A 13,869-nucleotide genomic window follows, 5' to 3' on the forward strand; every position below is an offset into this window, starting at 1 on the left:
CCCCTCACATTCCACCCCCACCCCCCACCCACCGACTAGCCATAATCTTTTTTTTGGCCAGCCCAGAGCCCGCCCCCTCGCTTCCCCAAGCTCCCCCACCAGCAGGCACCGCCCTCAACCTCCCTTTTGTTCCCCGATAATAGTTCCTCCCATCAGCGAAGCAGCCTCCCCCTCCCCCCCCCAAACAGCACCCAAAACCTAATCCCCCAGGTCAAGCACCCCCACCACGCTTCCGAGAGTCAGCTGAACATGCTGACCCCGACAGCCCCGCCCTTGGTGCCAAACAGTCTGGCTCCCTATTGTTCGAACCCCTCTCCCAACATGCATAAACCATTTAAAAAACATTGCAGTCCCCAGTAAGTAAACAACCTCATGTAAAAGAAATTAACATTAACCAGTGAAGAAACAATCGCTTGAAACCAGACCCAACCTCCCACAGAATAGCACCAACCTCAGGGCTCCCCTCCCCCCTCCGCATCCAATCTCTGCAAAAACAAAGCACCCTCAGACCACCACCCCAGCCCAATACTTAACCCAGCACCCCATACAATATTATTTGAACCAATATAAGAATTACAAAAATTACAAACCGCCGCCATATAACTCCTTCAAGACTTGAGTGTCCTTTAAGACGCTTCCAACTTCTTTTCTTTGATAAGAGACCATACATCGTCCGGTGCCTCAAAGTAAAAGTGCCGGTCTTCGTGTGTAACCCACAACCGCACTGGATACAGCATCCCGAATTTCACCCCCTTCTTGGGGGTTAAACTCAGCACATCGCTTGGCCAGCCCTGCTCCCAGGTCCTGGTAGATGTGCACCTCGCTGTTCTCCCATCTGCTACTCCGCTCCTTCTTGGCCCATCGCAAGATGAGTTCTTTGTCCGAAAAGCGGTGGAAACGCACCACCATGGCCTTCGGCGGGTCATTCGCCTTAGGCTTCCTTGCGAGGGCTTGATACGCTCTGTCCACTTCCAGGGGCCGAGAAAATGCCCCGGGCCCCATCAGCGTCTCCAGCATGCTCGCCACATATGCTCCCGCATTCGACCACTCAATTCCTTCGGGGAGGCCAACGGTCCTTAAGTTCCACCTCCTGGACCTGTTCTCCAGGTTCTCCAGCTTCTCCTGCATTCTCTTGTGGCGCTCATCCAATACCTCCACCTTGTGCTCCAGCACGGTTAAATAGTCCTCCTGGCTAGACAACTTCAGCTCAATTTCTTGTATCGCTTTCCCTTGGGCCGCCTGATTCAAAACCACTTGATCGATCCCAGCGTTTCCTTTTTCAGCTCAGCGAAACAGTCCTTAAAGAACTTCATCTGCTGCTCCTTAGACCACTGAGCCACCGCTCCCTGGTCCTGACCCTCCGCCATGCTGCGCCGGGATACCAGCTCCGACTGCTTCACTCCATCCGGGCTTTTCACACGGCCACTTCTAGTCCAATTAGCCATACATCGGAGGGGGAAGCCTTCTGAATATCGTCCACTACACCGATCTATCCCTTAAAGTCCGAGAAAAGTCGGGAAAAAAGGTCCGAAAGTCCGTTTCAGGCAGGAGCTGTCGAATGTGCGACCTACTCTTCCATGGTCGCCACCGGAAGTCTCGGCTAGAGGATTTTCACAGTAACTTCATTGCAGTGTTGGTGTCTGCCTACTTGTGACACTAATAAAGATTATTATTATATTCTCCATTACTCCAAAGTAGCAGCACCCCCGTCTCCCCCAGTTTATGCTCCTCCACCCTTGCTCTCAACGTCTTGCAATGGTTTCCGAAGAGCCCCACCTCCGCCTCCAGTTCCACCACTCTATCGCTGTGTTCCAAGATCATCCTCTCAATCTCTCGGATCTGCGACCCCTGTGCCTCCAAACATTTTTCCACCCTCTCCATTGATCCCTTCAGGGATGCCACACTCCTTCAATCAATCCTCCTGCATCTCCTTCCTCTGTTGGCGGAACTCTTCTTTGATCGAGGCCATCAACTGTTCCATCTGGAGCTTGCCAACTTGCACTGACTCTTCCCCACTCTGCCATATTGAGGTTGAGGGAGGTTGAGGGGGGGACCTCATTGAGATCTACAAAATCATGAGAGGTGTAGACAGGGTGGATAGCAAGAAGCTTTTTCCCAGAATGGGGGACTCAATTACTAGGGGTCAGGAGTTCAAGGTGAAAGGGGAAAAGTTTAAGGGAGATATGCGTGGAAAGTTCTTTACGCAGAGGGTGGTGGGTGCCTGGAACGCATTGCCAGTGGAGGTGGTAGAGGCGGGCACGATAGCATCATTTAAGATGTATCTAGACAGATACATGAATGGGCAGGGAGCAGAGGGATACAGATCCTTAGAAAATAGGCAACGGTTTTAGATAGAGGATCTGGATCGGCGCAGGCTTGGAGGGCCGAAGGGCCTGTTCCTGTGCTGTAATTTTTCTTTGTTCTTTGTATTTCCACTAGCTGCTGTGCCACTCCTTGGCCAAGTCCTTCACCTTCTTCTGCCAGGTCTGGTAATCAGCAGACATGCCACTCCGGGGTAACTTCTGCTCTGATCTTCAGTTGCACTTTTTCGTTGAAGTTACACCCGATTTCAGGTAGAAAGAGCTCTTTTCTATGCCTTAACATGGGAGCTGCCCTGTGTCCGACCACTCACACCATGGCCACCACCAGAAGTCCAGGGGGGTGGGTTTCTTTTCTTTTTCTTTCTTCTCTTTGTTGGGGGAGGGAGAGGGGAGAGGGCCAAGTTGGAAAAAGGGAGGGAGATAGGAAGGTCTGGGTAAAATGGGCATTGGATATGTTATTCTATTGTTGATGGTTGTGTTTTTTGTTCTGTACTACATTTGAAAATACCTCCAATAAAATATTTTAGAAATAAAAATTCTGGTGAATCTCCTCTGCACCCTTTGTTGTGCAGTCACAGCCTTTCTATAGTGTGGCGACCAGAAATGAACACAGCTCCAGCCTTTGAACAGGTCGATGGCAACATGGCGCAAGCCCCAGTCTGTGAGGACTTTCCTCTGTGTGCACATAGTTTGTGCCATTTTAGAAGCAGCTCCTGCTCTCCAGACACAAAAAACTCAAACTCATGGGTGATGAATTTATTTTAAGGTTGCTCGTCTCTTGAACGGCAGTCAGAACATTAGGAAGTATTGATCGTAGATGGTTGATTTCTACAGAATTGTGGAAGGTAGACAATTAGCTATATTCCCCGTGGAATGCCCTACCTGCAACAGTAGTGAACTCGCCAACATTGAGGGCATTTAAAAGTTTATTGGATAAGCATATGGATGATAATGGCATAGTGTAGGTTAGATGGCTTTTGTTTCGGTGCAACATCGTGGGCCGAAGGGCCTGTACTGCGCTGTATCGTTCTATGTTCTATGTTCTAAAGGTCGGCAGGATCAAGATTAATGCAAATCTCTGGGGGAGCTTGAGTAGTCTGCTCGAAGTATTGAACAATCCTCCTTACAGATGGTAATTTTTGGGTGGAATTTCTTAAATGTCCCACATCACTCCAGCTAATTTGTCCTGATATTTTACACAATACCTGTGCCTTGTTGCACATGCTGGGTGGGGTTTTCCTCCCCGCCTGCTGCTGAATGCACCCCTCGCTGCCGCAAGACCCCGGGGGGGGGGGGGGGGGGGGGGGCGGAGAGAATGCCGTTGGCAGGACCATAAGATCCCACCAGCACAAACAGGCAGAACACCCCACCTGCTGTTTGCATAGTTTTTTGAAAAAGTACACTGCAAATTGCGAGCACTCTGTTCCAAGTAAACCACGGACACTGCAAACACGAGAAGTCGATTCGAAATGTCACATTTTTAATGGAAAACGGACTGTTTATTGTGGCAGTGAAAGGTAAACCCATGTGCCTGGTTTGTGGAGAATCAATTATGTCATGAAAAAAGCCAATATAGAAGGCCACTACAGCACAAAGCACATCATATATGAATTTTGAGGACAAGTATGAACAGACAAAATTGAAGCACTTAAAATTGAAGTGGCGCAGGGGTTGGCATTGCTGCCTCACCTCACTGAGGACCCGATTTCAATCCTGGGTCACTGTCCATGTGGAGTTCACACATTCTCCCTGTGTCTGCGTGAGACCCACCCCCACAACCCAAAGAAGACATGCAGTATAGATAGATTGGCCACACTAAATTGGCCCCTTAATTGGGAAAAGAAATAACATGAGCATGCAGCAAACCTTTTTCTCGAGGCCAAGAAAGGGATGGGACAGTGCTACACATGCCAGTTATGTGATGAGTGAATATATCACAAAACGCTTTGGCCTCATTCAGCAGGAGCGTTTATGGAGGATGGCCTCATTGCAACCATAGCTTTACTGGCTTCAGAGAAAATCTAATTATTTCTGAATGCATTTTCCTAGCCTTTAGAAATAAAAAATCTGCAACAACAGGAGTATGCCAGTGAATATGCACATTTCCTACAGAAATTGAGAGTGATTTCAAGGCCTGAAAGGGAAGGAACTGGAATAATAAACATTTTTGCCACACTGTTCAATATTGAAGCAGTCAATGTACCTGAAAACCATCAACATAAAGTTATAGAACTGCAGAGCAGCATTGAACTGAAGGGCAAATACAATAACCTGCCTCTGCTGGAATTCTACATACTCATGTCAGCACCGATGAATTTCCAAACAGGAGGAGACACGTGCTGAAAATCACAACACTGTTTTGAACATAGAACATAGAAAAATACAGCACAGAACTAGGTACTGCTGTGAGCAGTTTTTTTTCAAAACTTTTCCCCGTAAAGCAGCATCTGCGTTTCAGATTAACAGGCTTGAAAAGGAAAACCAGCTGCGAGTAGCAATATCGTCAGTGGCAGCAGATATAAGAATCTTATTGAAGAAAAATAGACATTGGACGAGTTGAACATTTCCATATTCTCTGCAAAAAATTAATGAATTCTTTGTGTGTGTGCGGCCCTGACTGGAGTTGTCAGTGTGTGATTGCCTGTCTGATCCTCCCCTATCACCCCAGGGATAAGAAAAAAGGTTCCCCATCCTTGTGCTAGGGCAAGTCATAGAGTCATAGAGGTTCACTGCACAAAAAAGGTCCTTCAGCCCATTGCGTCTGTGCTGGTCAAAAACAACCACCTAATTATTCTAATCCCATTTCCCAGCACTTGGCTGATAGCCTTGGCACAGCAAGTGCACATCTAAATACTTTTAAATGTTATGACGGTCACTGCCTCCACCACCCTTTGAGGCAGGGAGTTCCAACTTCCCACCACCCTTTGGGAGAAAAAGTTTCCCCTCACATCCCCTCTGAACCTCCTGTCACTTACCTTAACTCTATTCCCCCTGGTCTTGATCTCTCCACTAAGGGGAAAAAATTCTTCCTGTCTACTCTATCTATGCCCTTCATAATTTTATACACCTGAATCATGTCCCTTCAATCTTCTCTGCTCCAAGGAAAACAACCCCATAACTAAAACTCTCTAGCCCAGGCAACATCCTGGTAAATCTACTCTGCACCCTTTCCTGTGCTATCACATCCCTCCTGTGTGGATTCCAGAATTGCACACAATACTTTGGTTGTGGCCTAACCATGTACCTTACGTAATGAGACAGAGGCCTGACTCCAGTAATTACTCGGGCTTATTTACACTACGTACAATATATACAAGGTGTGTTACTGAGTAAACACACTCCTCGACCTTTCTGCTGTACAAAGTCTCAAGCACTTAAATGCCAATGCCACAGATGCATCATAATCTACATCACTAGTTCGCATACCTATTCTATTAACCCATTACAATACACTTCGCTCCAATTATGCTGCCTTTCAAAAATTACAGTGTGAACTGTTTCCAAACGATTTACATTGCCTTTACTTTAAGCTACTTACATTGCATTGGCTCTGCCACCACCTCCACCCCAGAATCCCCCAGTCAGAGGTTATGTTTCTGCAGTGTCTTCACCACTCTTCTGGGCTGCGTTGCTTTCACCGGTTGTCTGAAAATGGGTCCTGTGATTGATCAGCACCATAGAAGACATTCAAAAGTATGCTTGGGGTCTCCATCTCACATTGTGTGGTCATCAAAGACTTACTCAGCAATAATCTTCGCTAATACTCAGTTTGGGTTCAGCCAGGGCCACTGATCTCAAACTTGAAGTCAATGGGAATCAGGGGAAAATTCTCTACTTGTTGGGAGTCACATTTGGCACAAAGGAAGATGGTTGTTGGAGGGCAGCACAGTGGTTATCGCTGCTACCCCACAGCGCCAGGGACTGTTCAATTCTGGCCTCAGGTGACTGTCTGTGTGGAGGTTGCACTTTCTCCTGTGTCTGGGTGGGTTTCCTCCGGGTACTCTGGTTTCCTCCCATAGTCCAAAGATGTGGTTAGGTTGATTGACCATGCTAAATTGCCCCTTATGGTGCAAAGGTTAGGTGGGGTTATGGGACTACAGGGGGGTGGGTCTAGAGTGCACTTTCAGAGGGTCGGTGCAGACCCGCCGGGCCAAATGGCACCGTCTGCACTGTAGGGATTTTATGATCTCAGTCCCGGGACATCACTGCGGGAATTCCTCAGTGTTGACGCCAAACTGCTGGCCAAGATCTTAGCTGCTAGGATTGAGGACTGTGTCCCTGGGGTGATAGGGGAGGATCAGACAGGCTTCGTCAAGGGCAGGTAATTGAACTCCAAAGTACGGAGGCTCCAAAACATCATCATGATGCCCTCAGAGGGAGGGGAGGCAGAAGTGGTGGCGACGATGGACGCGGAGAAAGCCTTTGACCGGGTGGAATGGGAGTACCTGTGGGAAGCGCTAAGAAGGTTCGGATTCAGTGAGGGGTTCATAGGTTGGGTCCAGCTACTCTACCAGGCCCCCGTGGCAAGTGTGTGCATGAACAGGGTGATGTTGGAATACTTTAGGCTCCACCTAAAGATGGAGGGGGTCGAGGCAGGGATGCCCCCTCTCCCCGTTATTATTCGCACTTGCGAGAGCCGCTGGCTATAGCGCTGCGGACTTCAAAGAACTGGCAGGGGTTGGATCGGGGTGGGGGGGAGGAACATCGGGTCTCGCTTTATGCGGATGATGTGCTCCTGTACATTTCGGACCCACTAGAGGGGATGGGGGAGGTCATGCAGATTCTGAGGGACTTTGGCAATTTTTCGGGGTACAAACTAAACGAGAAGAAAAGCGAGATGTACGTGATCCAAGCTAAGGGGCAGGAGAAGGGACTGGGAGAGCTTCCGCTGAAGTTGGTCGAGAAGAGCTTTCGGTACCTAGGGATACAGGTGGCTCGAAAGTGGGATGCCCTCCACAAGCTTAATCTATCTCGGTTGGTACAGCAGATGGAGGGGGACTTCAAAAGGTGGGACATATCTCTCGCGGGGAGGGTGCAGACCGTTAAGATGACGGTCCTCCCCAGATTTCTGTTTGTCTTCCAGTGCCTTCCCATCTTCATCCCTGAGTCCTTCTTTAAGAGGGTGAACAAGATCATCTCGGGATTCGTATTGGCAAAGAAGACCCCGCGAGTAACTGCCGAACCTTTGCAGCTACTACTGGGCGGCTCGCATAGCCATGATTAGGAAATGAGTATTGGGGGAGGGGTCGACGTGGGAGTGGTTAGAGGTGGCCTCATGCAAAGGTACCAGCCTAGGGACACTTGTAACGTCTGTCGGTCTCGTCGGCCCGTTACTCCTCTAGTCCAGTGGTGATGGCGGCATTAAAGATCTGGGGTCAGTGAAGGCACAGGGGGGTGGAGGGAGCCTCAGTCTGAAATGTAACAATCACAGATTTGTCCCAGGCAAGAGAGACGTAGGGTTTAAAAGCTGGCATAGGGCAGGCATTAAAAGGATTGGGGACCTGTTCATAGGCGGGACCTTTCCCAGCCTGAAAACGCTGGAGGAGAAATTCAGTTTGCCCGCTGGAAACGCTTTCAGATACCTTCAGGTACGCGCCTTTCTGAAAAAACAGGTGGTATCATTCCCGCTGCTACCCCCACGCAGGATACAGGATAGGGTGGTCTCCGGCACCTGGGTAGGGGAGGGGAAGGTTTCGGACATCCGGGAACTTTAGGAGGCGGAGGAAGCCCCAGTAGAGGAGCTTAAGGGCAAATGGGAGGAGCTAGATGGGGAGCTGGATGCGGGCCTGTGGGCAGACGCCCTAAACAGGGTCAATTCCTCTTCATCATGTGCCAGGCTTAGCTTAATCCAGTTTAAGGTGGTCCACCGGGCACACATGACAGCAACCAGGATGAGCAAGCTCTTTGGTGTTGAGGATAAATGTGCGAGGTGTGCGGGAAGCCCTGCAGATCATGTTCTGGGCATGCCCGGCTCTTAAGGGATTCTGGCAGGGTTTTGCTAAGTCAATGTCCAAGATCTTAGACACGCGGGTGGTGCTGAGTCCAGAGATAGTGATCTTTGGTGTGTCAGACGATCCGGGAGTTCAGGAAGCGAAAGAGGCCGACGTATTGGCCTTTGCCTCTGTAGCCACGTAAAATGGCTGCTTCCCGATTAATTTGGCCAAAACCCGATTTAAAATGGGTAACCGGAAAGGCTGCTGGGGAAAAGCAGGTAACAAGGCAGAAACGGACAGCTGCAGACAGAATAGCATATTCGGCTCTGGGGAAGTTGGCCCAGATCGATACTCAGGGCTATTAACAGCCCATCCACCCAGACATCTGCAGTTTAATCAGCTATCCCCGGGAACAATTGCAACATATTAGCAATTGAATACCGGGCCAGACCTGTCGCCGCCTGCAGTGGCCGAAACAAAGGCAGGTGAACGACCACCCCCCGATCGGGGAATCGCCTCGCAATTGGACATATCGAACCCAGTGATTGGGAACAAGTCCAATCACTTGGGACTCAGGGTCAAGGGCCGCCCCGAGAGGCGGGAAGCCCCTGGGCCCTATAAAGTGAGGGGCCAAGTTCAGATCGCTCTCTCTCTCCCTTCTTCGCTTGCTCGAGACCTCCGCAAGAACAGCAACCGGCAACCGTAAGTTTTGAGTCCAGCAATCGCTATCTGATAAAGACTCCTAGCCATCGACCTGTAGCAGCCTATTGAATCCCACGGGCCAGATCCGATTGGATAAGCCATTCGTTTCCCTGACCTGGTGGGCTCTTCCTAAAGTTAAGTATTGGCCAGTAGTGATAGGTTTATTATATAGATAGTAGGATTATTGTGTAAACATTACTTGTTGTATATAATAAATGACCGTTGATTTCAATCTTACTAAGCGGTGTGCTGACTTATTAATCATAACTTGAACTTGAACCACGTGGCGGTATCAGAACGATACCTGGCGACTCGTGAGCAAAGGTGACGTAATCAGAGCTAATAAACTAAGGCTAAAAAGAGCAACACCTCCCTGGTAGCCCTGGGGGGTGGGGGGGGCCCTCATTCCGTTGTATTGTCCTTTTCTTTGTATATATGGTTAACATTTATTTTGTTCTGTTAATTGTTGCGCATGGTTATGCAAAAAATTATGTTTTTTTGACAAAAATTTGAATAAAAATAATTTTTTTTAAAAGGAATTCCTCAGTGTTGTGTCCTAGGCCCAACCATCTTCAGCTGCTTAATCAATGATCTTCCATCTATCTTAAGGTCAGAAGTGGGGATGCATCTGGTTCTGTTCATTGCTGTGCTCACTGATCTACATTGGTTCCCAGTCCAGTAATGCACCGATTTTAAAATTCTTCCTTTTTTCAAATCAAACCTTGTACCTTCCTATCTCTCCAATTTGCTCGAGTCATTTCCAATCTTCGATTTTAATAACTCCAAGCGCTGGAATCGCCTTCCTCAATCTTTTATCCTCTTTACCTCTCTCCTTATTTAAGATGCTCCTTCAACCCTCTCTCTTTCACCATGCTTTCCCTATATCTACTTCATTGGCTCAATATAAAATTTAGCTCCATAGTCATCCCCAAAAAGAGCGCTGAAGTACATTTAAGCATTAGATAAATTCAAGCTATTGCAAATTCTTTACTGGGCTTATTGTTGGCTATTTTATATTCATGATCACTAGTTTTATATTCCCCAAAAGTGGAAACACCTTTACACCCATCCTTTCATGATTTTAAATACTTTGACCTTTTCTTTTCAAATAAAAACCCTGCCCATTGAAGCTTCTCAATTCTTCCTTTTTGTACTTGCTCCAGTGTTTACTGACAGAATAACTCTGTTTCTGTCCTACAGCTCAGGCCAAAACCTCCTCCCACTGCAGTTTAGAAATCAATCCACCATGGCAGTGTACGTCAAATCTGACAGCATCTCCCCGTGGAATCCAGTCACTTTGTTGAGACATATCCTTCACTGAATTCCAATGGATAGAGTTGTTCCAGCAACCATTGATGTGCACGAGTGCTGGGATTGCACGTTACCTTCCTGTGTCTCATGCAAGAAGCTGGCACTGTTCAGAAGCATTCTCCATTCCTTTAACTGCCAGACATTTTTAACATAAGTGATTTTATTCAATGAATATACGAGTACTGTTAATATCTACACAGTCACAGCACAAATTATATCTTTTAGGCAGTAATCTGGCCCTCCTCAGCTACTTTACAAGATTTGTATGTAAAGTGCAATGGACAGAGAGAGGAGGAGCAATCAGCATCTACAGAGCATTTGAAGATATCTTTCACCATTTTAACCCTTGATAATGATTGAGCAAAATTATCATTGTTCTGGCTACAATTTGAAATGTTAGAATGTGCAATCCAATGGGGTCAAAGAACAGATTCTTTGTTCAGCATGACAGAGTTAATTGTAACCTTACAAGTGTAGGATATGAAAGGCCCCACCCCCCATCACACCCCCTAACTACAACAAAAAGGAGCTATAGATTTGACTGACTGGGCATCAAACGATAGGCTCTAGGAAGAGAATGTGTGCGCTCACAGATACAGCACTCCATTATCAGGGCAACTCATGTACGGCGAGAGAAAATCAACATTAATTCATCACCCTCTGCCAATCTCAGAGCCACCAGAACCGCACGTACACTATCAGCATGATTGAGAAGACTGCGACAGCTGCCAGCTTGGCGTATGTTGAACGCATGTTCAAGTACTTTGCATCTTGCCGATATTTCTTCGACAGGCTGGACAGGCTACTGGCCTTACTGTCCAAAGCTGCAAAGAGAAAATAAAAGAATTTGTTCAAACGTGAACTGCTAATACTACCAAACACATCGACTGGTTTCAGCCTCTCTGTTCCCAATCTGAGAAGCAGCAATCACCAAGCTGTGGAGACAGTCAGGAGAAGCTGCGCGTGCTTCAGAGAGTCCATCGTAAGAAATAAAGCTAAATTCCAGAAAACTGAACCCTAAAGATGATGATTCATTGCTGTTGAGTTATTCTGAACTGTTATCCTTTTCATGGTGTCAGTAAATACAGGAGGCCCTCTGTCATGTGGAACTTTACCGGCAGCAGGGTAGCACAGTGGTTAGCAGTTGCTTCACAGCTCCAAGGTCCCAGGTTCGATTCCCGGCTTGGATCACTGTCTGTGCGGAGTCTGCATGTTCTCCCTATGTCTGCGTGGGTTTCCTCCGGGTGCTCCGCTTTCCTCCCACAGTACAAAGATGTGTAGGTTAGGTGGATTGGCCATGTTAAATTGCCCTTAGTGTCCAAACAAAAGGTTATGTAGGTGGGGTTACTGGGTTACGTCGATAGGTTGGAAGTAAATGGGAAGCTCTGTCCATGGGCTGGTGCAGACTCGATGGGCTGAATGGCCTCCTTCTGCATGGTAAATTCTATGATCTATGATAATAATAATCTATACCTCTATAGAACCCTTGGGTTCGATATGGGTGGAAATAAAAACCAAGGGGAAAACTCCTTGGTCGGAGTAATTTACAGGCCCCCAAGCAATACTTTCAAAGTGGGGCATAGTAGAAACCAAGAAATAATGAGGGTTTGTGAGAAGGACACAATGGTAATCATAGGTGATTTCAATATGCATATTGGCTGGATTAATCAAATTGTCAAGGGTAGCCTCAAGGGAGATTTCATAGAGTGCATGAGGGATCGTTTCTTAGAGCAATATGTTATGTAACCAACCAGGGAGCAGGCCATTTTAGATTTAGTATTATGCACTGAAGGGGTGATAAATAGTCTTGTCATTCAGGATCCTCTTGGAAGGAGTGATCACATGCTAGAATTTCAATTTCAGATAGAGCGAGAGAAAAGAGTGCCATAGCGTTGGGTATAGGTAGTTATACAGGCCTGAGGAAAGAGTTGGCCCAAGTAGACTGGGCACACATAATTGACGGTAGGACAGTTGAGGAACAATGGCAGACGTTCAGGGTGATATTAAACACCTCTCAATTAAAGTATATTTCTGAGAGGAAGAAGAATTGTAAAAGCGAGAAAAAAACCATGGCTAAACAAGGAAATCAAGGAGGACATAAAGACATCAATCGGAAAAGCAAGTGGCAAGCTGGAGGATTGGGAGAACTTTAGGGGTCAGCACAAAGCTACTATCAATAGAATCAAAAAACCTAAGATAATCTACTAAAGGAAACTAGCAGAAAACATAAACACTGATACCAAGAGCTTCTATAAGTATATAAAGTGAAAGAGAATAGCTAAAGTAAATGTTGGCCCTTTAGAGGATGATATTGTGAGGTAATAATGGGAAACACGGAGATGGCGGAAGCACTGAACCAATATTTTGCCTCTGTCTTCGCAGCAGAGGATAATAACATTTTTCAAAGAACTGCAGTAAATGCAGAGGAACAGTGCAATAACCATTATTAGGGTAAAGGTATTGAATAAACTAATGGGATTAAACTCAAATAAGTCTCGGGGACCTAATGGCCTGCACCCGAGGGTAATAAAGGAGGTGGCAGCAGAAATAATGGATGCATTGGTTATATTTCATAATTCCCTGGATTCTGGAAAGGTCTTGGTGGATTGGAAACGCTAATGTGACGCCCCTATTCAAAAAGGGAGAGAGGCAAAAGGTAGGAAACTATAGACCGGTTAGCTTGACATCTGTGGTGGGGAAGTTCCTGGAAACAATCATTAAGAAGATGACTGAATATTTGGAAAGACAAAGCTCAATCAACCAGCATGGTTTTATGAAGTGTAAGTCATGCTTGACAAACTTGCTTGAGTTCTTTGGGGACGTAACCAGCAAGGGAAACCTGTGGATGTGCTTTATCTAGACTTCCAGAAGACGTTTCATAAGGTGTCGCATAAAAGGCTGATCCAGATGGTGAGATTGCAGGGGATTGGGATAGAGTACTAGATTGGATTGAGGATTGGCATTTTGACAGAAAGCAGAGGGTCGGGACAAATCCTTCTCTGGCTGGCGAACTGGAACTACCAGAGTGCTGCAAGGATCAGTCCTCGGACCTCAATTATTAACAATCTTTTTAAATGGGTGCAACTTAGCTAAATTTGCAGATGATATTAAAATAGTTTTTTTTTTTTTTTTTTTTTTTTTAATTTATTTTATTTTTTGTGTTTATTTTTTTTCGGGGGCAGCAAGCTATCATTCTTTCATTTCGCAGAATCACCAATTTTCATGGGTTCACTTGGGAGAGTAGCAACAGTATAAGGGCCTAACGGGTGTTAAATCTTTTTTTTTCCCCCTTTAAATCTCTTTGTGAATTCAGATCAGAGGGGATGGAGGCTAGGGCAGTTTGCATGCTCCTCCTGTAGGATGTGGGTAGTGAGGGATACCACCGGTGTCCCCGCTGACTTTACCTGCGGGAAGTGCATCCAACTCCAGCTCCTCGGAGACCGCGTTAGGGAGCTGGAGCTAGATGAACTTCGGATCATCCGGGAGGCGGAAGGGGTGATAGAGAGGAGTTACAGGGAGGTAGCCATACCCAAGGTACAGGACAAGAGTAGCTGGGTTACAGTCAGGGAAGGAAACCAAACAGGCAGACAGTGCAGGGATCC

The 13,869-nt window shown here is 46.8% G+C and overlaps 1 protein-coding gene across 1 annotated transcript in view; it reads right to left on the reverse strand.

Annotated features, from left to right (window-relative positions):
- Nucleotides 1-10,409: 10,409 nt before the first annotated feature.
- LOC140426714 (vesicle-trafficking protein SEC22b) overlaps nucleotides 10,410-13,869 on the reverse strand; it is a 113,546-nt gene continuing 110,086 nt past the window's right edge. The window contains exon 5 of the mRNA XM_072511806.1: nucleotides 10,410-11,091. Coding sequence (XP_072367907.1) covers nucleotides 10,937-11,091 — 155 coding nt within the window. The 3' untranslated portion in view covers nucleotides 10,410-10,936. The remainder of the gene's footprint in view (nucleotides 11,092-13,869) is intronic.

This window comes from Scyliorhinus torazame, chromosome 7, assembly GCF_047496885.1.
Source record: "Scyliorhinus torazame isolate Kashiwa2021f chromosome 7, sScyTor2.1, whole genome shotgun sequence".
In the NCBI taxonomy this organism is placed as follows: domain Eukaryota; kingdom Metazoa; phylum Chordata; class Chondrichthyes; order Carcharhiniformes; family Scyliorhinidae; genus Scyliorhinus; species Scyliorhinus torazame.